Raw genomic sequence first — 25006 nt, 5'->3', positions numbered from 1 at the left:
TTCACAAAGTTTGAAGGGAAAGCTGGTAAAAACTCAGTTACTACAGGTGAACTCATCTGAGGTTTCCTCAGCATTAAAAGTTCTGATTTCTGATAGAAGGTACCTTTCAGAACAGTTGTTCTTATTACCTGGTGTTTGTATCCATACCTTTTTCAGAAGCAATTTTGCATAGTTGTCCTTTAAAAAAACCCCAATATATCCAGATCCCTCTGAGCTTTTACTCCAAGAAATTCTCCAGATTTGAAGATGAGGATCCTATGAAAGCTGGGCACAGGTCTTCCACGGAGAAAAAAAGCTTCTACTTAATTTGTGGAATGTTAAAAGTTACTAGACATGCACTGATCATATGTTTAAAAAGAATAATTCTAGTTGCAATAGCTGATTTATAGCTCAGTGGCAACATATTCAGAGAATAGGAAAGGTTCCTTGGTGCTGACTCTCTGAATAGCGTGAGTTGTGGAATGAAGGCCAAAGCAAGCTCTCTTGAAACATTTCTTCTCACCTCTTCAGCCAGGTTGAAGGGTTGCCTCATTTCTGGTCATGGAGCTTGTTCTCAGGTTTGCAATCCTGTCATCAGGATGTCTGTGATACACTCACTTTGAAGCTGCTCTGTGGTAGTTTCCCTTTCGCTATCTGCCTTTTGTCTAGTGTTAACTGAAAAGTTTTGCTGCTGAGGGTACTTGTAGAGGAACATTGATTCATCCAGATGCCATGTTGCTATTGTGTTTCTTCCTGGAGTGATCAGCTTGTCAGATTGGTCCCTCAAAAGACCAGTGTGAGAGATGAAATGTACTTACCTGAATTCAAAGCCAGATGACCCCTGAAGTTACCTCAGCCTGATGGAGCACCCTTGGTAGAACAGAAAGCAGTAATGGTGCCATGGAAGCCCCCAGTTTCCACTTTGCACAGTAGTGGAGTGAGACACACATTTGATGTTTCATTATTTTCTTTGACAAAAGAAGAATGGTGACAGAAGAAAATTCCACATTATTCAGTACAAAATATGCCAGTCATTTGCATGTCTTTATATCTATTACTTACTTTGCTATGGTGACTGATAGTCCTGCTCAGTTGTATGCATGAGATGACAAGGCACCAGTGACAGAATGCCATTGGTAACAACATGTGGCTTATCAGCATGCATTGCTAAAATATGCCATATCTCGTGGAACACTAAATACATAATATGGTATGAACATTAAATATGAATTATGGTATAAAAGAAACTTAGGGAAGGAAGTCACCTGGAAGTTCACTAGATAAGTTATTTGTCAGTAGTCTGAAAATGTGTGCTAGTGCCTTAAAAAAATATGGTGAGAGTATGTCATGTATTGATTCTCATGAGCTAATACAACTGATTCCATCCAACCTGTGTTATGTTTGAGAGAAAGGAGAAATATTGCATAAAACACTAATTAGGAGAGAGGCTGCACTTTGTTTAGAAAGCAGCTCTGTTGTGTTGAATAGGAAAGAAGGTATTTTGAAAAGACAAGTTGACTTTTATCTGAGACAAAAAACCTGTCTTTGAGTTTAGAAGTGAACTTGCTGTCTGGTTGATCAGATGTGATTGATTCGCTTAGAAGAGGTTGCATAAGTAAAGCCTGTCTAGCCACAGCTCATTTTACCTTAAAGTGTGGTTGAGTTTGACTAACAAGGTGGAGAAAATAGCACTGAACGGGAGTGATCTTCAAACACACTGAATGTGTGGAACTCATGGACATAGAAGATACTAAAGTACAGCTATTGGTTGTCACTTTATGAAACTCAGATGTCAAAAAAAAAAAATCTAGATCACTAAAAGAAGAGCCAATCAATGTAAAATATTTGGATCCTTTCTAAGATAACATGTATGTTCTGCTTTTCAGCTTCTCTTTTGAAAGGACTGAAACACGCCAACATTGTGCTGCTTCATGACATCATTCACACCAAGGAGACCTTGACACTTGTGTTTGAATATGTGGTGAGTAAAATAACTAATGTTCTGGGTATGTTCCAGAGTGTATTGAATTTGATGGAAAAGCTCTCTTTACGATTGGTGATCTATTATGGATCAGGCCACAATAACCCTTTATTTTCTTCAGGAGAGAGGAGGCTATAAGAAATGATGCATTGTAGTGGAGTGGGCTCAAAGTAGAAGGCTGGAATAGACCAGATTCAGAGATGGAGAAATGGCTGCTGGAGCTCTTGAAGGACCTTATACTGTTCAGTTGACTTTTCAAACTGGTTCCTTACTCTGCTTCCTAGTTTGCTTATTAGAGCTTTTTCTTTACGATGTGACCAGGTAACTTTGAAACAGGCAAAGAAGAACAGGACCGATATGCTTAACAGGTAGTTCCTTCATCAAAAGCATGTAAAAAGTTTAAATGGCTCTTGTTGTGACTGACTTGAGCAGTGTCTTTTTATAAGCAATGCGAGTAAAAAATCTGGCGCATGCAGTTTAGAATTTTGAATTACTATTTTTTTTGCTATGACTAGTGTTTTACCTACTAATCAAAACTTCAATTTACATAGTACACAGTGTAATGATCTAATTGTGTTCAGAGTATTACTTTCCAAAGTCTTGGGCTTGGCCTTCTGTTATAATTAATCTTTTCAGTTTTTCTAAGACAAACATATGGCATTTATGTAGAACTACTTCAGCATTTAGCTGTGGAATTATGCAATGTGCTATCATAATTAACCTCCCATTTTTCTCAGATAAGTCTAAGAACATGTAATTTAAAAGAAACAAGTGAGTTTAGAGAAGGTTAGACTTTCAGTATAATATCTGGTATTCTGTTGTAGTCAGTAAGACACTGTGTCTATAAAAGTACAGTGATTACTAGTTTTAGTATGTCACTGCTTAAGACAGATGGAGTTGGTTTTTGTGTTTCTTGGGAGCATGCTTTAATTTTTACACGATAATGCAGACAGTGTCACGTCTGGATAAGCCATTCACCTTGTCCGTTTACATAGAAATGCTGCAGTGTAATAATGTGGGTATTCAGCTACAGGAGCCTGCAGGGCAATTGCATGCAATGCATACTTTTACATCAGGTATAGGAACACTAATGAAAATTTAATACTTTTCTTAAAATTGGTTATTCTTCTGTTCCCGACTAATACACTGAATTAGCATAGGAAAAGCCTTGATATTTAATTTTATGTAATGGTCATTGCAGACTCATCTGCATAACTTTACATCGATACTTTTTGCAATTCCTTTCATCGTGCTTATAACATCTGTTACCTGCAGTGTTGCTAGATTTCAGTCCTGTCTGTCTTCATATGTCTCCTCTCACCTTGATGGGGTGGTGCTTACCCAGGTGTAGGAAGAGTTTGGGAGCTACTGAGGAAACCTGAGTTAGAGCTGATGAGGCGGCACCTGGTCACCAAGGGAGTTGGCAAACAGGTGTGGGACCTGTCCAGTCTTGTTCAACCTATTCATCAACGACCTGGATGAAGAGACTGAGTGTACCCTCAGCAAGTTTGCTGATGATATAAAACTTGGAGAAGTGGTTAACAGAGCAGAAGGCTGTGCTGTCATTCAGAGTGATCTGGACAGGCTGGAGGACCAGACACAGTAGAACCTGCTGAAATTCGATAAGGGCAAGTGTAGGGTCCTGTACCTAGGCAGGAACTATGCCATGCACCAGTACAAGTGAGGCGGTAACCTGCTGGAAAGCAGTTTTGTGGAGAAGGACCTGGGAGTCTTGCTGGACAACAGGTTGACCAGGAGTCAGCAATGTGCCCTTGGGGCCAAGAAGGCCAGTGGTATCCTGAGGTGCATGAAGAAGAGTGTGACGAGTAGGGGTCTGGAGCATTTTTCTTATTAAGAAAGGCTGAGAGAGCTGGGTCTGTTCAGCCTGGAGAAGAGAAGGCTGAGAGGGGATCTTACTTATGCTTACAAATATCTCAAGGGTCGGTGTCCACTGGGAAATTAATACTGGTGAAACCTGTGAGGTTATCCTAGGAGTAGAATGAAATTTAATTTCATGTAGCACCTTTCATTGCAAAATACATTGCAGTAATAAGTTAAAAACTGAAAGCAGAATAGCCTCTGAAAGGAAACATGGCAGTGATTAAATTCTCTGGATACCTGAAGTTAGAATTGTTTTAGTATGGAAGTTTGTCAGATGACAACATGACAGAGCTTTTTAACTTCAACCTTGGTGGTCCCCAGAAGCAAGAAAAGTCAATCTTTAAAAATTCTATCTGACAGTTCATTCTCCATATAAACATTTTGATGGTGGATGTGAAGCTGTGTATTTCTGTGGAAGAAGAGAAAGGTGACTTGCTCCTTTTGAATGAAAGAAATTGAAAATAGTGTAGTATATACAGTACCCTGTTAGTAGGGCATAATTTCTTCGTATGCTTTGGTTACTCCTGCATCAGCTATGATTATTGTTGGTCATTCAAGCATACTGAAAAGGGATCTGAGAGCTCAATTTCACCACTGGATGACTGACAGCCATTGCTCATTACCTGAGGAGTTTTGAGGATGAGCTGCTTGGAATCACATTTACAAAACCTGAAGGGCTGATAGTCTTTCATGTGTGAATGGTAGAGAAAATGGTTTCCGTATAGTTAACTGGGATGTGCTAAACAAGACCTGAAAACAAAGTGTGAAATTTTGACACATTTTGCATATGGTATCTGAGACTGCAATAACTTCCAAAAGGAAAAGGTCAGTTCAGCTTTACAGTTCAATGGAGGAGTATGACTGTTCACATAAGTTTTGTTCCCCTTGTTTCCAGGGTCTGTTTAGGTGTTAGTTAATGTGACTTTGTGGGTGCACTAGCTGTAGCGCAAGTGTTATCTATATAGCCAACTTTGCCCAAGGAAATGATTGATTTTACAGGTGAGATCTCAGATATATTGAGAGATCTTTGAAGATGGGTTCACATCTGTTCATTCTAAAGTGATCATTAGCTGCTACCATTTGTTTCTTCACTTGTTTATTTAAGAGGAAGACAACTTTATTTAGAAACACTTAATTGCTGAAAGGCAATCCTAACAAATACATATTACTAGAGGCTTAGTAGAATGATAATGAGGTTTTTAGTATTATACATAATTATGTAACTATGTTATTGTCAATAAATGAACCTGCAACTTGTTCTATTCCTGGCATATTAAAGTGAGCTTGTATAGCAATACTTTACATTATGCTTTCAGTATTTACGGACTACATTTGCAACAAGAACAGATACATTTACAATTGGAAGTATGAGTAATGAGTAATATTATGTCTGCCTCAACAGTAAAAAAGCTCCAGCCTAATTTAATAGTGTAATTTAAACACAAACATTTTCAATTACCTTGCCTATTTTAATCTTTGTGCATGTTTGTCCTTCTTAAAAATTACTTTCCATTAAAGAAGAAAGTTTAATTCTCATTGCTTCATTACAGCAGCTTAAATAGGTTGTTATACAATGAGTTGTCTTAATAAAGTTCATTAGTTACATTTTCCTCCTGTTTCCTGTAAGAAACACAATTAGTGTGTGTTTCTCATTTTAATGCTAATTAGAAATTGAGATATTTACTGTTTATCAGACTTAAGAGTTACAGATCTGAAGTTTCAAAATCCGAGATATTGCATTTGTCATACGACATCTTATAGAAGTATTATGCAAGGAAATGGTCAACAGTTATTACCTATAAGGATCAACTATTTTTGCATTGGAAATGTTGAATTTCTTATAACCTTTGATAATTTGGATCAAACACTCTTACTGCTTTTCTGTTTTTATTTGTTTTATTCAGGAACATGTTGAAATTAAAGGTAAGATGGCACTGCTCGTTTGTGAAAACAAACAAAAAAAGCCACACTATTTTAGTGCATGAGAGAGCACTGAAAATCAGTAGTCCCAGGGTTGCTTTTGAGCTCTGATCCCTGGAATCATTCAGCAGTGCTTAATACCTAGAGGAAATTAGGGAAACTGGGCACGATTAGGAAGGAGGGGTCTTCTAATCCTTGACTGATAGTGAAACTTTTTTGGAGGCTGCATGGGCAATTTTCTTCCTGTTTGGGGTCAAGGTGCTTGTCCAGCCACGTAAACAAGGACTGAAAGCTCGTGAAGCTCTGTAGATGCCTCCAGCCACTCTCTTAGCAGACACCTCTGCTTGCTGTGAATATGCTTCCTCCTCCCCGGGAAGGAGCGGAGCCATGGAGGGCTCCCAGCATGGGAGCAGTTGAATTTGGTAGTTTCCATTTGCCTTGACTGGAGAAGCAGCCATTCACCTGTTGGTATAATCCCTGCCTTGTGCCCCAGGTTTGCCCCAAATTGCGCTACTTAAATTGCAGTCAAAAAGATGACAGAACAAGTCTGAGGGGAAGCAGAGAGAAAGGAAATCCTCTACCATAGAGATGAGGCAGTAGAGGAATACAACTCTTGGGAAAGCCTTGTTTTTCAAGTTTTAATGATCAGATCAGAGCCAGGAGCTGCTGATGTCCAAGTATAGATTGGAAATACAAACAAAGTCAGCTTTGGGAGGTAGGGATTCAGAAGGGATTTCAGAAGGAAATTGCTTGGTGCTTTGCCGAGAGGTAAAGATGGTGCCAGACATGGGAATCAGCAGGAAAGAAGGAATGAGAAATTGTATTTAAATTTAAATAAAAATACTCCTGCTAGACTGAGAAGTTTACACAGGTCTAGCAGGAGAAGGAAAGATGTTACTCAGCTTGCCTCATCACCCTGACTTTGCAGGATCTCAGAAGAGTTGTGTAGACTTCATAAAGAGTGTGCATGCTGGTGAATAGAAGTGTTAATAAGATTAATCAAGATTTACAGTCCAACAGGTTGGCGAGGTTGTGTGTATCTGAATGTCTTTTCTTTGTACAATTTACTAATGTTTTTTGTAACCTTACCAGATATTGGTTAGATTTGCAGTGTGCTTTTCACCATCTAATAATTAGCATCTATTATTTATTCTTCTTTTTATTAAGTATTAATAAAATATGTAAGGGTTTAAAAGAACCCGCAATAAAATCAAAGCATAAAAATTATCCAGAGTTGAGCTGACAGATGGTACACTGGAAATCAGATGAGATATTCTACCTACTGACAGATCTCAATTAGTTTTTTTCTGAAATTACAGACAAAAATTTGAAATGTCATCGTAGTCCATTAAAAACACATACATGTAGTAGGATGCATAGGGCAGTGATAACACACTACTCAGTGCAGGTAAGGCCACTACCTGAAATGGTAAATTTGTACTCACAAAGAAAACATGAATCAACTGGAGCTCTGAGGAGGGAAAAACTAAGAATGAGCAAATATCTAGAATAAAGGCTTCTGAGGAAAAGTCAAAGTAGGGCTGTTCAGAGTTGGGGAAAAAAAGGATGGGATGACTACAGATGTTTAAATATATCATAAAGAAAGACAGTAACCTATTTCCATGTCAATGGTAAAGAGGATAAAAAAGAAAATCTGAAATTGCAGTAAGGAAGAGAAAGCTTAAACTATAGGAATGCCTCTTCAATGGTGATAATAGTAAATCACTGAAGAAGATACAATGGGGTGATGTTTTCTTTGATACTGGCAGTCTTAAGAACAGTTTAGACAAATAATCAGCAGAATGACATGTCATTGATAGTACATACACCTAAGTTGATGATTTTGTCTTTTTTTTTAGATCTTTTCTTTGTGTATCTTTCTGCATCTTAATCTTTATCAGTTAAACATGAATACATGGAGTCTTCCAGTGAAGTTAATGCACTGTTACTTTCTGTATCAGGGAGTGAAGAAAAAAATGTCAGTTTATTTTACTACTTTAAAGAAAATTTAAAAAAAATCCTTCTAGTTTAAGGTTTTTAGTAATGTATTATTTCTATATTATAGATTTCTGGACAGCTCTACTATCAGTAATATTCTGGTGGCATCCCACACTTTCCTTATCTTTTAATTTCAGTGATAAACTGGCTTTGTCCAAGTCCCTCTGAGGTGAAATCTGACAGTATCTCAACTTGCACTAGAGACTGTTCAATCTAATTAAACTTTTTTGTGAAATTCTTTAATAATGTGCATTGTAACTGCTGTGTAATTCCTCTTAAAATAAGAAGCTCTGGTTTATTCAGTACAGACTGAAAAACAAACTACCAACCCAAAAAATGACTGTTTGGAGGGTGATGATTGCCGTAATTCTAAGTTTTAAAAGTAGATTTTTCTTTCCTGAACTAGCAGTATGCAGCTTCATACTAATTTAATTATATTGATAAAAAAATACATCTAGGAAATCTTTAAAAACAGAAACTCGAGGTGAGCAATGCTGGCAAAATAATAATAATAATAATAATAATAATAATAATAATAATAATAATAATAATAATAATTATTATTATTATTATTATTATTATTATTATTATTATTATTATTATTATTATTATTATTATTATTATTATTATGGAGTCAGAATGAAGATATCAGTAATTACAGATACCTTTATAGTATGTTTATAGTTTTATTATATGAAAAAATAATTAAGGAATGGTGAATAAGGGGAATCAAGAATCAAGCTGGAGTAATAAACAGGGACAACACTTGGAAGTTAAAAAAGTCTGTTCATTTTTCTGCGTTTTACTGCTGCTTTGAGTAAAGAGGATATAATTCATGAAAGCATCATTTTTCTTTTGTGCACCTTGCATTCTGGAATGCAATTTTCCCTATAAAAGTTTTATTAATCTTAACACTCATGCATGGACAGTTGGGATTAGGAGGTATGGCAGAAAAGAGTCATTCAAACGGTGTGAAGAGAGGTCTACCATAGGATGCTGAAGCTTTTAGAGAAAGTGTTTGCGCTGCTCTTTTCCTGCCTTGAAAGTGGCATTTTTTTGTAGCTCAGCACACTACCATAGCAAAGGCTCTTGTGGCATCTCAGCTTGTGTACATATGTCTGTAACATCCGCGGCTAATTCTGCACCACTGTTGGTGTGGATGCTCAACATATTGTGGCTGTACATGGATCGTCAGCCTCCCGGCCGTGTTTGCATTCTGCTTATGTGGTCCTGGAGTGAGTACTATTACCATGAGCGTAGGGATGTCTGTCATGCACTAATGAGAAATTTTTTGTATCTTTAAATTTATTTATTTTTTGTATATGTGGATATAGTGTATATAATGGTCAATGCTGTGGAAACCTAATGACATAGCAAATTAAAGAAAAAGTGCATACACACCTGTGTGGGCACGTGTTACAACTTGCTCAGCTTGTAAAAATTGTCCCAATGTTGTTGACTTTAGGGACTAAAAGTCCAGCACAGTTTACACAAGCTGATGATCTGCTGCCAGGTTTTGAGTACACGGAACACAAATTCCTACTGATTTCTGAGATGTCGTTCTTTGGTTAAAATAATCTCACTAATTTACGTGTTTACTCTCTCTTCAACCTGATTTACTAAGAAAAGGCTGTTTGCACAGATTGTTCTCTGTGCAACAGAGACTTTGTATCAATCAATAAGTGTATATTTTCTAATAGCACCTAGAAGCATCTGTTAGCAAAATTGTTTCCATTAAAGGTGTCTTGTGGGATGTTTTTTTTTCTTTCCTGAATTCCTAATATATATCTTTCCCCTGCTGCTAAGCCCAGCTGCTGCTGGTGCCTTCTGCTCTTTTTTCTGGAAGTGGCTTAGGTATCACCCTGAGAGCTTGTAGGGTATTTTTTGTTAGCATGGCTGGCACAGCGTCGTGTCATAGGGGGGAAAGATTGAATTATAAAAAGCCATAGAAATACTAGAAAATGAGGGTCTATGACACTTTTGAAAATACCAGCAACATGAAATTAGTTTAAACCGTGGTACAGTAATCTGCAGAGTGCTTAGGTTGGAGAATACATGCCATTTAAATAGAATTAACTTCTCTTTGTTCTCCTGTCACTTCAAATATTCCTGCTGCCTGTGCTTTTATTGGTAAATTATATTATCAGTTTACGATTTTGTTGGTGACAAAAGGGAAAGTATTTTAGTCAGTAAGACTGCTAGGGCATAAATAATGTGTGCTCTCCTTTGAACAGAGAAGAATGGCTCTCAGCAGCCTCGCTGCCTCGGTGGAGCAGCACAATCTGTCTGCTGCATGATGGCATCGCCGGCAGCCAAATACTCCCGTTTTTGTTTTAATGGAAGGGTTCTTTCACATTGCTGGTTTTACATGATGGGAATGCAGTTGGAAATGCTTCCTGTTCCATTCACAAGCCCCAGGCTCTCCGTGCATTTCAGCTTCAAACATGACAGCTGAAACCAATTAGGTAGAATTATGGGACAGCTAAGTCACATGGAGATTTATCATGACCAAGGAAGAGGAAGGAAAGAGAATGTATTGCATGGGAAGTAGAAATGACTAATTTAATTAGAAGAGAATGACAGTCAAGTTATTATTATGGAAAAGGGCTGGCGAAGTAGAGCTCATTTCATGTCACTGGCCATGCCTTTGAAAGGAGACATCCTGGCCTTTGTCTGAACAGGTTTATGTTTGGTAGCAGAGCCTCTGATTTCTGTGCAAGATAGTTGAGCAAAATAGTTGACATTAAAGCGAAGCACGGAGCGTATCTGAGGACATTTGTAGCTTGTGGTTTACTCATCTATTAATAATTGGAATTCCTTCTTCAAAGGGAGAAGGGAGGAGTCTGAACTATCAACATTTAGCTCACTTTTTTTCTGTTTGCATACCCTCCCTCTTCCAGAGGTAGGATGCAGTGTATATAAACCTTGCTTCAGCTGTATAAATATAAGCCTGGATTCTTTTCCCTTCAGCAGATGCTTATACACAGTATGCTCACAAACATAAATGTTCATGTGTCTACTAACATAAACCAGACTCTGACTGAATAGAAATGACCTTCATACACTTAGACACTGCCACAACCTTAAAGGAAAACCTCAATTCATTTTTTCATGTGAGCTTGGGGACAATATTTCATAAGGTAAATGAAACAAGCTTTTTGTGGTGTTGTCGTGGTAGTTTATGGTGTGGGAGAGAAGTGGGTGAAAAACATTACAGAGAGAGTCTGACCAAGTGTGAGTTTTCCCTTTCCTTTTTTTTTTTTCCCCTGATGCTGTGTTGGGTGTGTTTGTTTGTTTGTTTGTTTGTTTTTTAATAATTCTTGTTCACCTTTGTTGATTTTTATTTAGAATCTGAGCAGTTATTTTGGATAAGTAGCTTAATCTCTCCTTCATTTTAGTGTACATACAGGAGTTGTGACATTTTTCTCCACCACGCAGAGGTAAATATTCAAAATTCCTTGTCAAAGCTGGGCATTCCGTGATGTGTTTCTACTATAGTCTGGAAACTGGAGAATGATAGAACTAGCATAGCGGAGCAGGAATTTTCTCTTCCCTGTCCTAAGAGACATTGACTCATGCCATCAACCCAAGGAAGGGTCAAGAGTTTCCTAGTGGAGGTCTGGTTGCTTGGGATTTACACTGAGGAAAGGGTTTGTGTTTTAACCTGCTGAGAGAAGGTAGCACAAAGGCTTGACAGAGCCTTCTCAAGGATGTGGAGCTATGTGTGCCAAAACTCTGAAGTCAAGTCACAGCCCCGGGGCAATGATGTTCTGGCATAATTAAGTAAACTGCAACTAGTTGAAGAAATAAGACACCAAAGTCTGCTTCAAGTTGTCTGTATTTTTTTTTAATTTCAGCCCAAATGGCCAAGATATCTTATACCTGTAGCTGAAGGACCCTTACTGTGAATATTCAAACCTTGTAGCATGGGCTTGGGATTTTAAGAATGGGTAGACCTTTTGGTGTGGCTGGCATTAAGCTACTCTTTCAAATTGCTCCAAATTTGGTCAAGAAAAATTGTCATTTGTACTTATAGTACTATACCTTTGAAGATTCCTCCTCTCCTCTGAAAGACTTGTCTTTAGTTTTTCACAACTTCGAATACTTGTATTCCCAGAGCAAGTGCAATTGCTTCTGAGGGAGGCAGTAGTGGGAGGAAATATGAAATTGTTCACTTTAAGCATAAAGAATTTTGCATAAAATACTGTATTAGTGAGGTCGTGAAGTCAAATTCTTAAGATTGGAGGGTGCCAAGGTGAAGAAGGCTTATGTAATCTGCTTTCACCCTCCTTGTGGAAGAGCCTGTTGTGCAGCTCTGCAGAAGAACTGTGTGGTGAATGCATGTGGTGACTGCTGAACTTTCCTTATTTTTGTGGATGTTGGAACCAGGGTGTCTTCTGGAGTTCCTGCCTCATTTAAAGTATCATTTCAAGGTAAGGCAGGTAATACTGCTGTAGAGAACTGGGTTCTGTCCCTTATACATTGGAGATCGTCATCATCACCTCAATTTTCTGATGTTATCACAAATTGCTGTCATTGCAATTCAGATATTACCTTTTTTTTCTATTCAGCATGAGATTCTCAGTCTCCTTTGCGAAAGTGTTATACACTCACAGCTGTAACTGGGGTCAGTGGAAACACAGAAAGTGAAATAGTGCCAAATACTCTGAAAAGTCAAAACCAAAGTGCTGTAAACGGAGTTTTCCAAACCAATGATACTTAAGAATTTTTTTTCTCTTTGCCACAATTCCCTACCTGATAACAGGCAAAAGTGCCACATGTCCCCTGGATTGCTATGAAACTATTTTATGTTTTTGAAGCATGCGAATAGCGTAGCAATAAGCAGGGCAAGAAAGCCTGTGAGATTAATATTTCTGCCTTCAGAGTGCTAAATAAGCCAGAGACTGCAAGTTGTGTGAGAACACAAAAAAACTCACAACAACAAACCAAAAAAACACAGCCGCTCTGTAATCAAGTCCCTCCTATTCTGTGCATTATATCTGATCCTGTGAAGGGAAAAAAAGTATGTGATCACATTATGCCTTTAAAGAGTTACTATAACATACATTTTTTGGCAAACAAGAGGTTAGATAAACCCTGTTGATTCTGGACTTCCTTAGCTTTTGGGTTCTTTGTTATGGAAACTTGATTTAGCTCTATTTAATGGGGTTTTTTTTGTAGCCGTTATGAACAGATGAGTGCTAATGGACTATTTGTACATATAGATGTGGGTAAACTGGTAGAGTTTTAAGAGCAGGAATGAATGGGATTTTGAATTCAAGCTAAAGTATGCATTCTGTCAGCATAAGATTACTGGTGGAGATTTATGTGTGTTGGGGATTAACAACATGCCTGACACAGATGTTAAAAGCTAGCTTGAAGCAGACTCAATCTAGCCAGGTCCACCTGGGATCAGGATGTCTCTGACAGATATTTGCAATTACTTGGAAGTCTCTGCACCATGTTCCCAATGTATCCCCCTTCCCTCTGAGGTGTCCTTGTCCTCTGAGACAGGGGAGAAAGGGCAGTAAAAGGAGTGTTGGTCAGTTTGTTTCTTGTCTTCTACCTTGTTTCAGCATAGTTGTATGTTACTGCCAATATGTAATTGTATCTTGAACTTTCCTTTAAGATATATAATTTATTAGGTCAAGGTGGTAACCACAGCAAAGACCCCAGTGTCAGAGTATGGCATGCGGTATCTGAAGCCCCTGTTCTACTTGGGAAAGCACATTGCCTTCCACCTCAAAATGAAGAAAAGACTCTGGTCATCTATATAATGCCAATTTCATGCAATACCATTAGAAAACTGCTTTCATCCAGTTTCCTCTGTTGTTGTTGTTGTTTTTTTTTTTTTGGTTTGGTTTTGTTTTGTTTTGTTTTGTTTTGTTTTTTTGTTTGGTTTGGTTTGGTTTGGTTTTTTAAGCTATCCTGAAACTTGCATTCAAGTTGTCTTCTTCAATGTCAATTGAGCACACAAGCACCGGAGCAGACACTTGCCCGTCAAAAGGGAAAACAGGTTTAGAACTAGCTGTCCCCACAGCGCTGTCAGCTTTCCTGGCTGTACTAATGTTTAATTCAATGTGCACTGAGTCCCTACCTTGGGAAAAGTAAAGCAGCTGGTGCTGCCTTTGCTTTACCTCTACCTCCTTTTCCTTAAGTGAGGAGCAACATACTGTAACTTAGAAAGTTGCTTTCCCAGTTGGTACCATAGTGTCTAGTTGCTTCGGTGAGAAAGAATCTAACTTAATTTTATGAGGGTAAGTTCCTGAAAGATTTGAACATAAAAGACTTGGCATTTCTGTTTATCGCCTAAATGAAAATTTAGTAGAAGTTTCTCTGTATCTGTAGCATGTGTACAGAAAAAAAATAGATGCCAAAAGACTGCTGCACATTTGACTATATTAGGATCCCAGGATTCTGTAGAAATTACTGTTTACTTTAAATTTTAGGCGGATGTGAGCAGCCAGTTTTTGACAGTGAGAACTACTGATGCAGAAGGTTATATCGAGCTGCCAGTAGTCCTGGTCCTTGGGGTAGGAAGAAGAGGTGAATGGCATGTAACACAGACATAATCACAGTTCATGTTCATGTATGGAGGAAATATGTCCAAATAATAACAGAAATAAAGGTGGAAGAAAATGGGTTTATCCTCCCAAGTGATTAAAAGTATATTGGAAATAAAAAGACAACTTAGTGCTGTTACTAATTATGTGACTCTGAAGAGGATGTTCTTAGAAGATGCTTGGTGAACAGAAAAGTATGGCTAGTGCACAGTTTGGGTGCCAGGGTGTCAAGGATGGGACCTTTGGAAGTAGTCCTGGTGGACCCTCTAAAGTGAAATTTCAGGCTTTATTTTAAACTTCTCCCAAGCGCTGCAGGTGCTATCACTATTCAAAGATTTGTATTTAAGTTAAAGAAGAGAACCAGGCTGCACTTCTCTTCAATAACAGATAACACATTTAAATGAAGGAATTCTCCCCAACTTCTTATTTGACACCAGTCAGTTATGACATTTCAGCTGATATTTTGCTGGAGGCAGACTCTTGTGCTGGGGTTAATAAACCAAACCTGCTAGGTTTTCCAAACAAATTACAAGGTTAGCAGATGACTTTGTTCCAGTATGTTTCCTTGGTGTTGATACAGTAAAACAAGACAACTGGGTGATGTGTACTAAAGGATGACTGGTCCATTTTTGGCATGGTTTGTTGATACAGTCCCAGAAAACTAACTGGGAGAATAGAAGAGGAATATGTACCTGAATTGGCTAAAAGTTTTACAGAAGCTGGGAATAAGTCTTTGAGCTAAACACAGACTTCATGCAAAATGTACTTCACTGACAGTAACTGTTCACTGGATGAGGTGTAATTTTTAATTTTATTTTTAAATGCATTCACTAGTGTGTTAACTATAAATTGAAGTGTTGCTTGCTGTCACCTGTGTTTTGGAAGAAGCTCTCTTGTGTTGTATTTAGTGTATCCTCTGCGCTCGTGATACCCACATGGGTCATTTTGGGAGTCAAACGATTGGCTTCCTGTAGTCAGGGCACTCACCCTCTTGAAGCTGTGTAAGAATTCCTGAAAAAAGTTGTGCTAGTGCACAACCTAATCAGCCAGTGCATCTTACGTCATTGCAATGTTAATTCTACATGCACAGGGTGTTTTCGTAGTTTATGACTTATGTGTCTTAGGAGATGTGAACTTTCCTATGTATTCATAAAACTGTGCAAAAAGAACACTAGAGAATGGCTCCTGGACTGGGAAATACTGCACAGAGAAACCATTCTGCTATGTCGAAGGCAGCTCTTGTCCAAAACTCTCACCTCGAAAACTGCCTATATTTCAGTTGGCCTGTTCTGTATGTGAAGCAGGTATTGCCAAGTAGCTTTTCAAGGAATGTTGGATGATTTTTACCAGATGTGTTCAGAAACCAGATGTGGAAGGCTCTGAGTTTTTGGTGGTTAATCTAGTGCATATTTTTGCTTTGTTTATTCTGAACATAATTCCAGAAGCTGGCTTGTGCAAGCGAATCAGAGAAGCAACATGCCACTTCACTGAAGGCGTGCTGCTGACTGGTACAAAACTGAAGAAATGCAAGAGAAAAATTCAGAGAAAATAGTATTTCCATAGTAAAAGCAATAAATACTTATTAATTAAAAATAATGTTAATTTCTACATTGCAAGCCTGCTTATTTTCTGAAGAGATTTTATGGTATATTTGCAGGGAATATAGGCAACTACGAAGTGAAAACTTTGTTTTGAGTCTTCAGTGAAGATGTTTTCTGAAGTATCTGTAATTAATAGCTGTACATGTGCATAATATGCACTTCTTTTTGAGCTGGAAACTATCATTCAGTATGCTGATATGCATACTGAATTCAGATTTATTTTCTAAACCATTAGCCATCTTAATCTAAAATCACCATAACATTCTATTTAAAAGGCAGTGTTTCAATGTGAATAATTAGAGTAGCATTTGAGCTTCTCCCTTTAGGTTCCTCCTCTTCCTTTCAGGTATTACTTTTATGCTGTTGAAGGTAATATGGTCCTTACAAGGTGTAAAATTATACTAAAATTCAAGTAACTAATTTACCATACACAGGATGTTAGGAAAAAATGTAGTTTATATTTGATGAATATTCATATCAGTCAAGTTGCCAAGGTTGTTAAAGAAAATGAAGTGTAAAGGTACAAGTGTGCATATGTGCACATGACTGAAAATTCTCCTTATTTTCCATTTGTTCTGTCAATTTTTAAGTAGAAGGATATTTATTGCTGCAGTCATACAGATATTAATATACTTTTTTCCATCTGACTTTCTTTTAGCACACTGATTTATGTCAGTACATGGACAAACACCCTGGAGGGCTCCATCCAGAAAATGTGAAGGTAAGAGTCAAAAAGAACACACACTCAAGGCAAATGGAGTAACAGTAACTTTGTCTAAATGTCCTGTTAGTTGTTTCATAGAAACTGATTATTAGCTAAAGGGAAAATGATTGGCATATGGAGAACATTTTAAAATATTTATTTTCTTTAAAAATAATTTTAAATGGCAGTATTTGAACATTCCCACAAAAGAACTTTTGAAGTGTGTAAAATTGATTCCGAGCCAGAATATATGAGTAAATACTGTTACAGTGTTGGTAACCCCTCCTCTCTGTTCAAACATTTGCTCTTAAGACAAGGCAATATTGCCCTAAAGCCCCTGAATATACATACTTTAGGCTGTCAGTTCTAGATCTTCGGTCAGGTAAGTCATTGTAGGTTCACTGAGCTTGAGGGAACTGTAATGAATTATATTAGCTGAATGTACTGGTTTTTATATGAGCATATAAAATCTTCCCTAGTCTTTTTGCTCACTTATTTTGATGAAGCATTGTCATAGCTGATCTCACTTTTAAAAAATTTTTTCCTTCTAAGATAGATGCTGAGAATCATCATGCAGGAAGGAGGGAGTTTATTAGCAGGATTTAATGGAAAGATAGATTGGTAGAAACTTGATCCAGTTACTTTCTGGGAAGTCAGCCAGATGATTTTAGCATCAAATGGAAGCCAGTCAGACATGCAGAATGTGTCGTGTGTGTATAGATCACCCGGATGATATTTGTTACACTTGTCTTGCACTTTGACATCAGTCCCATTGTTGTTCCACTTGGAAGTGTTTAAATCTTCACTTGTCATGCTGAGAGCTTTATTCCAGTATTTATTTTCTTGAAATTGAGAAGTTAATGGGAAGAAATAAATTTCTCTTTCCTGGAAAACTCAGAAGGCCTGTTTGGTTTAAGAAAATAAAATATTTAAAAATAGGGAAAGAATTTCTTTTTTTTCCAATAGCTGGTCATTGTTGTACATCAACTAATTGTACAGTGTAGATTGATTAATTTTCTGTGTTCTTTCACTGAAAAGTGGCATCTGCAACCTATGAATTTAGATGAGAATCACTGCCATCAAATTGGAAGAATTCTTCCCTACTGCATATATTTGGCCAAACTGGAAAAGAAAAAAAACCCAGTGATGTGTATGTTGCAAGACAGCATCCTTGTAATGTGTGACTGCCACTCAGACATTCTGGCAGCATAGACAGGGGTAGCCCCCAGGTCTCGGCCCAGTGCCAGCTTTACGGTGCCTCTGTGAGAGTGGCACTTTGAAACGGCTGAAGGTGGGTGAGGTGAGATTCGCTTTTCAATCACTAAAACTTTCAAGCTGTCTTCACTGCTCAGTTTCCCAAGCAGAGTTTTATGTGCTGAATGTGCTTGTTAAAACAATGGCTTCACATTTCATTTCCCTGCATGGATACTTTTACGTTTGGCTCTCTGAGGTTTGGGATAAGCTAAGACTGGCTTTGAAAGTTCTTCGTGCTGCTTCAGATTTGTAAGACCTGCTCCAAGGCTGCAGTGCTGTATAGCTCAAGATCTAATACGCAGCAGTCATTGTAGCTGTAATTGTTCCCCACTGAGAAGACATCATAAGTCACGTAACTCTTCTTTTTCTTGATCGTATCAGGGGCCAGTGAGCTTGTCTTTGAGGAGAGGCATACGCAGATAATTGGGCTTGCTAATACATCACTCCTTTAAATCCCGAGATACCTGTCTTCTAAAACAGAAGCTGCGGAGGGAGCTGCAGCAGCATTTCCCTTTCAGATTTTGCCGCATGTATTCCTGTGGCGTCTTTTACCATCTAACAACAGTGTTCAGCAGCATTTCCGACGCATATGGGCACATTAGAAATATTTCTTTGAATAGCCAAGTGTAGAGTCTTGGTGTACTGCTAGTTTAAGCTTTTTAAAGTCCAGATGGATTATTAATAAAAAGGAAACTGTAAAAAAAGAGAAAAAAATGTTGGGAAGTTGGAGCAGATGTAACTACTCTTCTAACATAAGCATCCCATTGGACAATTTTTTTTTTTTTTCTGTTAAATAATATTAATGAAAACGGATTATAAATATTTAGTAGATGCTTTTGCCAGGCCAGCAGCAAAGGCTAGCTTTAATCCACAGCAGTACTTAATTAAAACCTAGCGTGGTGATTTGAGCTCCTATCATTTTAAAACAGAATCGACATACCTGGAGTTTTCAGTTAAATACCTGCTTTGAGTGAAAAATACCTGCTTGGTTCAACAGAGTGATGTCTTCAGCTGGGAAGACAGGAATTGCAGAGAGAACAGAACCCAGTCACGTATGCTAACAGCTCTCAGACCTTCACCAGCATGCAAAACTAAAAGCTTGCGCTGCTCTCTTCTCACAGAGGAGATCAGATGGTTACTACATAATATCTTAATGCTTTGTTGTGCCGTACTCAGATTTCCAACTTACGTAATTGTGTTTGCCACCTATTTTGGTTTTAGCTTCTGGACAGAGTGGACTGTCTGGAGTTTCAGCTGATTTTTGAGGGTTGAGCTGAGCCATGTTAATTAGCTCTCTTTCCCTGCCAGCCCCTTCTTGCTAGAGGTCCTTCAGGAATTTCATTTTTAGTCAGACTTTTAGACAGTGTTTGTTCAGAATCACTGGTTATGTGATCCCTAAATCCATTTTAAAAAACTTCCAGTTGAGCAATTATATTCCAGTAGCAATAAATTAGTCTCAGCTCTCTCGGGCTAACCTGTGGGATTAAGCCATTGATGCTCTCGCAGTATGACAGAAGGCCCCCCGCCTTTTAATTTTGTTCTTGAGGAAAGTATTGCCTACTGGTGAATATTCTTTTCTGGCTTGTTGCCAGTTATTATAAATACAAAACCACATAATCACACATCTTTCTTTTTCCAAATAATATTATACAGTAGTTCCTGTGAAACAGTACTTTATGGGAATGCAGAAGCAAAGCTTTTGTTTCTATAGAACATCTTCAGCCAAATTATATTTCTGAATTTTCTCTGTATTTACGAGCTAAAGAAAATGCTTGTTCCCTCAGGCTTACTTTTAGATGAAGAATCATAAATAGAATAAAATCCAGATTACTTTGATGGACACACATATTGCTGTCCCCTTGGGTGTTGTGTTTGACATTGCCTTTCTTTATGGATTCAAACAGGCTATTCACTGTCACTTAAACATTTTAAATAAAGAGTAAGAAGAATATTATAAGTATGTGGAAGTATAAAGACAGATGTTTCACTTGGCAGTTGTGGAAGTCTTTGGACAGTATGTTTAAGCAAAGAAAAAATATTGCTTCCTGAACTATTAGCTTTAACATTTTTCGTGGTACATATGTATTCACACATAATGATTTCAGAATTTTGTAATTCATGTGTGGAGGCCCAAGTCTTACAAATAACATTAGGTGTTAAACCCTTCCAAGAATTTGTGTGTGAGGCTGAGGCATTATTATTTTAAGTTATTTTTTAAAATACGTGGCCCTGAGAATGTTAAACTAAGTATCCTGATGACACAAATGTGATCAGGTACCTGCAACAGCTTTATCGGCTAGGAGGGAAATTGGCAGAAGGCAGTTGTTTCAACACATAGATTCTTCAAACTTTGTTGGCTCCAAATACACAATTGTATACATCCTTGGTAATTAGCAAGCCTGCATATCTAACATTTATTTATAACTATATATTAATATACTGTGTACAGTATTATAGTTAGAGATCAGGACACAAAAGTTCAGTAAGTCCCTATTTACTGGGCACAGCCTCATCTTCTCTAGTTTTGAAGATGTCTTTTTCAGTTTTTCCAAAACTGAAGGCAAGCAATAGATCTTAGGTACATGGCCTCACATATAATTATGTGTCTGTTGGAAGTTACTGCTGCAGCCTGCACACGGTTGGAGCTAAGAGTTGATGGGTAGTTGTGTACCGTGCAGTGCTTGTCAAGCTCTAAAATGTGGCTGTGGCAAACTGAGGTACAAGACTCGCTCCTGACTCTCCCTGTGCTGTTCCTCTTGGCCTGGACTGCTGAAGTCTGCACTCCTGGCTTTCTTTCTACATCTCTTGCTGCCTTCAGAGATAGTTCATCCTTCTTGGACTCTCAGTTGAAACATCTGGATTGCTTCCTAAAACAGGAACTCTAATGGTCACAGCAGCAAACTGACCCTGCCAGTAATTTTTTTTATTATGACCTTCATTCCAATTTGTGCTTCTTTCTGTTTGGTACAGGGTTATCTCTACCAGCCTTTTCACTTGTCTTCTTGGTTTTTCTGTACCTTTGGTTGCAGCTGTGCATAAACAGCTTTTGTTTTGTAAATTCATAATTTAATTTTTAAGTATCATTTTTGTACATTTCAGCATGTTCTGTAAAAATATAACTGTTTTAAACTTCTTTTAACCTTTGAAATATCATCTTTATTTTAACTTCATCTTTTACTCCATATTATTTCATTCTGAGAAATGCAAGTAAGTTCATCTTTATGTTTTGATGCATTTGTTTTATAGTTGGGCCTGTTTTCTGTAACTGCTATTACTGGTGGAAAAAGTGGAGCACAGGCTTGGATCAGTCATGCCTGCATTGCTTGTTTGCATTCCTGCCTTAAAAATAAATCTATTAATGAAAGCTGATTTGCTTTTTAATTAGTGATGCTGCATTGAAATATCTGTAGTCTTTTGGGAAAAGCATCCTCATTATTTTCTCTCTTGCCTTTTTCCCTCTGCTTCCAGTCTAAGAGGTAATACCGATTTGTGTGAATATTTAACTTCAAAAAAACACCTTGACAAAATAAAAAGACACTTGCCTCTGACCCACTATTCCTTAATCCATGCATGCAACACCAGTCTGAATGACAAAAGGTTTGTCAACCAGACAAAAACTATCTTTATCTCTTAATCACTCTCAAAATCTTTTACTTTGGGCAATTTGGAAGGCTCCTGTCATCTACTGTGACCAGTGGGAGAAGCAACTTCCAGTTTGTTCTTATTCCATCTATTATTGCTGCTCTGATTTGTTCTTCTCCCTGAGCAGATTTTCTCTTCCCAGGGCCAAAAAGTGATAACAAGAAATAGGCAGACCCTCTTGTTGAACTTTGCACACATGGGACAGCGATATTCAGCCTTCTCCCAGGCACATTCAGGACCTCAGGACTCACTCATCTCAGTTCTGAGCCTTCCTTGTGCCTAGGAAGCAGGACACAGCAGTGTTCTATGCATACTTGATGGATATTTTTGAAGCCACACCTCAATCAACTTAGCCCCACGCCCACCGCAACCTTTGAAAATGTGTTTTGTCGCTGTAATTCTGGGTCAGAGAACACAGTTTACTCTCCAGGTGACAGGTAAACGTGTGTGGCAAAGTGTGGAGTGGAATTTGGATATAGTTTCCTAGGACAGCCCAATAACTCCATTAAAAATATGCTTACGTTTCAGTCTTAAGCCTTCTACAAAAATAGTTTAAAAGAAATGTAATTAATAGGAATTATTGAAGCATAATGGGATGCTGCAAGATTTTTCTGTGCTAAATGCTTAAGAAGAGATCGCTCAACTTTATAGCACTCTCAGTTAAAAAACAAACAAACAAAGCCCCAAATCCCAAATCAGATATAATAAAAATATTGGATATATTAAACCAAGATTTTAATACTGGCCTCCTAAACAAACATGAAATGCACGTTGAATTGAAAATGTTGAAATACAGTGAATGTTATCTGATGTTATCAGAAATCTCTGGCACATAATCACTTGTGGTATTCATTTATTCCTCTCCATACTGCAGTACTGTGAACGTTTTCCTTAACAGTTGCAGTTTTTAAAGTTGAATCTTTTTTTGTCAGATGAATAATTTGGCCATTTAATGATTAATGTGAAAATTAATAATCTGAGTCAAAGCCACAGGGTAGTTGTCATCTGATGTCTTTTGTAAATGTAAATATTCATCATCGGACTGATTATAGCTTTAGGATAATCTGAAGCACACAGGGTAGGGAAGCATTCAGAATGCGGCAGGATGAGGCAGCTCCTGTGTCCCATCCATGTGAGGCTTTACTGCATTTGACGTGCAGCTGCTTGAACCCTGGCAGCAGCAGCGCACTGCGTACTGGCTCTTGCTAAGCAGTAGCTCCATTCATTATTAATAAGATATAAAAACATATGCTTGCTAATAAAGCATAGTATCGGAAAAGTATGATAAAAATGATTTGTAGGTTACAGTTGTGTTATCAATGTAGACTTCCCTGGTGTGCTTCTATTTTCTTTCCATCCTGTGATTGTATAAATGTCTGTGGCATGGACAGTAGATTTGTGTTCCCTTTTTGTGGGAGGTGTGCGTTGAATCCCATGGCCAGTCCTGCATCCACCTGTGACAAATGTGTGATTATATGATGTAGGGGAAGCTGTGGCATGTGAGCACCTGTGTGTAACTACAGGTGTCTGACCAGAAGGTTGACTGCCATAGACTTGGGTATACAGGAATTGGGCAATTAAACCATGATAATACATCCAGCGATGATGAAATTTCATGTCTTGTTTCACCTATCATGTTGCCTTACTGGAGTCTGGAGAAAACACTCTTTTACTCTAAGGTGAATACCTGCTGTGGTGGTCCTTTTAATTTTATCGGTCGTTACTGGATAAGTAATGTCATGCTTTTGAAATCTCTTTCCTATTCACTGAAATGAAGGAAGCTGCTTATGTAGAGTTGAATTAAAAACATATTTCGACAGATATGCTAAGTAGGACGCAATGCTGTTTAATGTGGTTGAGAAGTTGCTATTTTTCATTCCCTATTCAGCGAACAAGCAGGTGTACAGCAGGCAGAATAATGTTATGCCAAATTAAGGTCGTCTTTTACACATGGCATTGAGAATTGATTATTTAAATTAGACTTTTTAGTTATCAGACATTAAATATGGCATCAGCATTTCACTCTATGTCAGTCTTGTCACTTTAAGTAATGATTTGATAATATGCACAACTGTGAACAGTAAATGCAGAATCTTTATCAGTATGTTAAAATTCATGCTAGAAGAATGTCACTTTCATATCTATTTTGTGTGTGTGTGTGTGTGTAATTTATTGTCTGTGTGATCCGTATGGTTCACATAAGGCAAAAAAACCCCACAAAAATATAGTAAGGATGAAGAAAACACTTTTTCCTGTGTCTCTAAAATTGGTGAGGCACCAATTGCTACCCTGAGCAGCATGGAAGTGAACTGGGGAAAGGTAGAGAAGGAGATTTAATCAAATGGAATATATTTTTTCTTTGCTATTCAGGAGAAAAAAACCCTGAGTGACTCTTCCACTTATTGAACACTAGCAGATGACTATAACTGATCATATAGGAGCGTCTTTACACTCATTTAATTAAGCACACCTTCCTCATTGCAAATGACTTTAGTAGTACCCAGAGGGGGCAAAAAATGATTAAAAGAACATCAAAGAGAATAAAAGTTAACAAATTAACACTTTCCAATCTCCTTGCTTTGCAGTTTTGCTGCAAATAAGTGGAAAAATCTGTATTTTTTTTTTTTAAAGTAATGATATGATATGCATTCCCAGTGGCTGTATTGAATGCATTTCTGTATGATGTTGGCTTTCATAAGACTCTGGTGTAAGGAATGCAGAAACAAGTGAGAAGCCCTTATAAATGCATTTTGGAGTGAATTATTTTAAAATTTTTGTTGGAGAGAACTCGGTTCCAGAGAGATTGGATAGGAGAACCTTTTATTGAAATAAAGCTTGTTATGATCATGAAAATAATACTGATTCAAATGGCTAACAAATTTTTATTCAGACAGGATCCTTTATTCCTAAAGATGCAATATAATCCCAAGTCAACACTTTGTTCATTAATTTTTTTCTTCTTGACAATTTAAGCAAGAGAGTCTACAAAGCTTTGACCAGAAAAGGTCAGTATTTCCCCAGGACACTGTCAGAAGTGGAAAGTTGGCTTTTACCTCATGGGTATTATCCTGGTTGGGAGGCGTGCAAAGAATAGCAAACCAACAGTGTTAAAAAACATTGTGCTTGATGAGCTTTTGACATGTTAACGGAAGTCACAGCGAGACATTTCTCATTGCTTCTGTGATAATATGTATTACCAGGTACTTTTTTCTGATGTTGATGGTTTAAAACAAGTAGCTCTAAAACTCCCAAAAAAACTAGTAAACTGAAACATAACTGAGCATTGTGTTCGGTTGTTATTTCCAAGGCTGTGAGATAGTACTATAGGGATTTATTACCTCCTTTTGCCTTTGTAAGTATTACCCAATAATTCACAGAAGCCTATAAGATCCTCTGGAAGAAGTGCACTGGTTGCAAGCATGGGGTGAGGTGTCCTGGGTTGGGTTTCTTATACTGGTATTTTTAGATTTGATGGCCTATTAAG

At 37.7% G+C, this 25006-nt stretch overlaps 1 protein-coding gene across 2 annotated transcripts in view; it reads left to right on the top strand.

The window, feature by feature from the left end:
* The window catches only part of CDK14 (cyclin dependent kinase 14), a 320901-nt gene that overhangs the window by 132037 nt on the left and 163858 nt on the right, over window positions 1-25006 (top strand). For both annotated transcript variants that reach the window (XM_082044834.1, XM_082044833.1), the window contains exons 6-7: window positions 1866-1960; window positions 16582-16644. In XM_082044834.1, the coding sequence (XP_081900960.1) occupies window positions 1866-1960; window positions 16582-16644 (158 nt within the window). The remainder of the gene's footprint in view (window positions 1-1865; window positions 1961-16581; window positions 16645-25006) is intronic.

The sequence above is a fragment of the Streptopelia decaocto genome, assembly GCF_964273445.1.
Source record: "Streptopelia decaocto genome assembly, chromosome: 2".
Lineage (NCBI taxonomy): Eukaryota > Metazoa > Chordata > Aves > Columbiformes > Columbidae > Streptopelia > Streptopelia decaocto.
The sequence above is the reverse complement of the archived record's forward strand: the minus strand, read 5'-3'. Positions and strand labels throughout refer to the sequence as shown.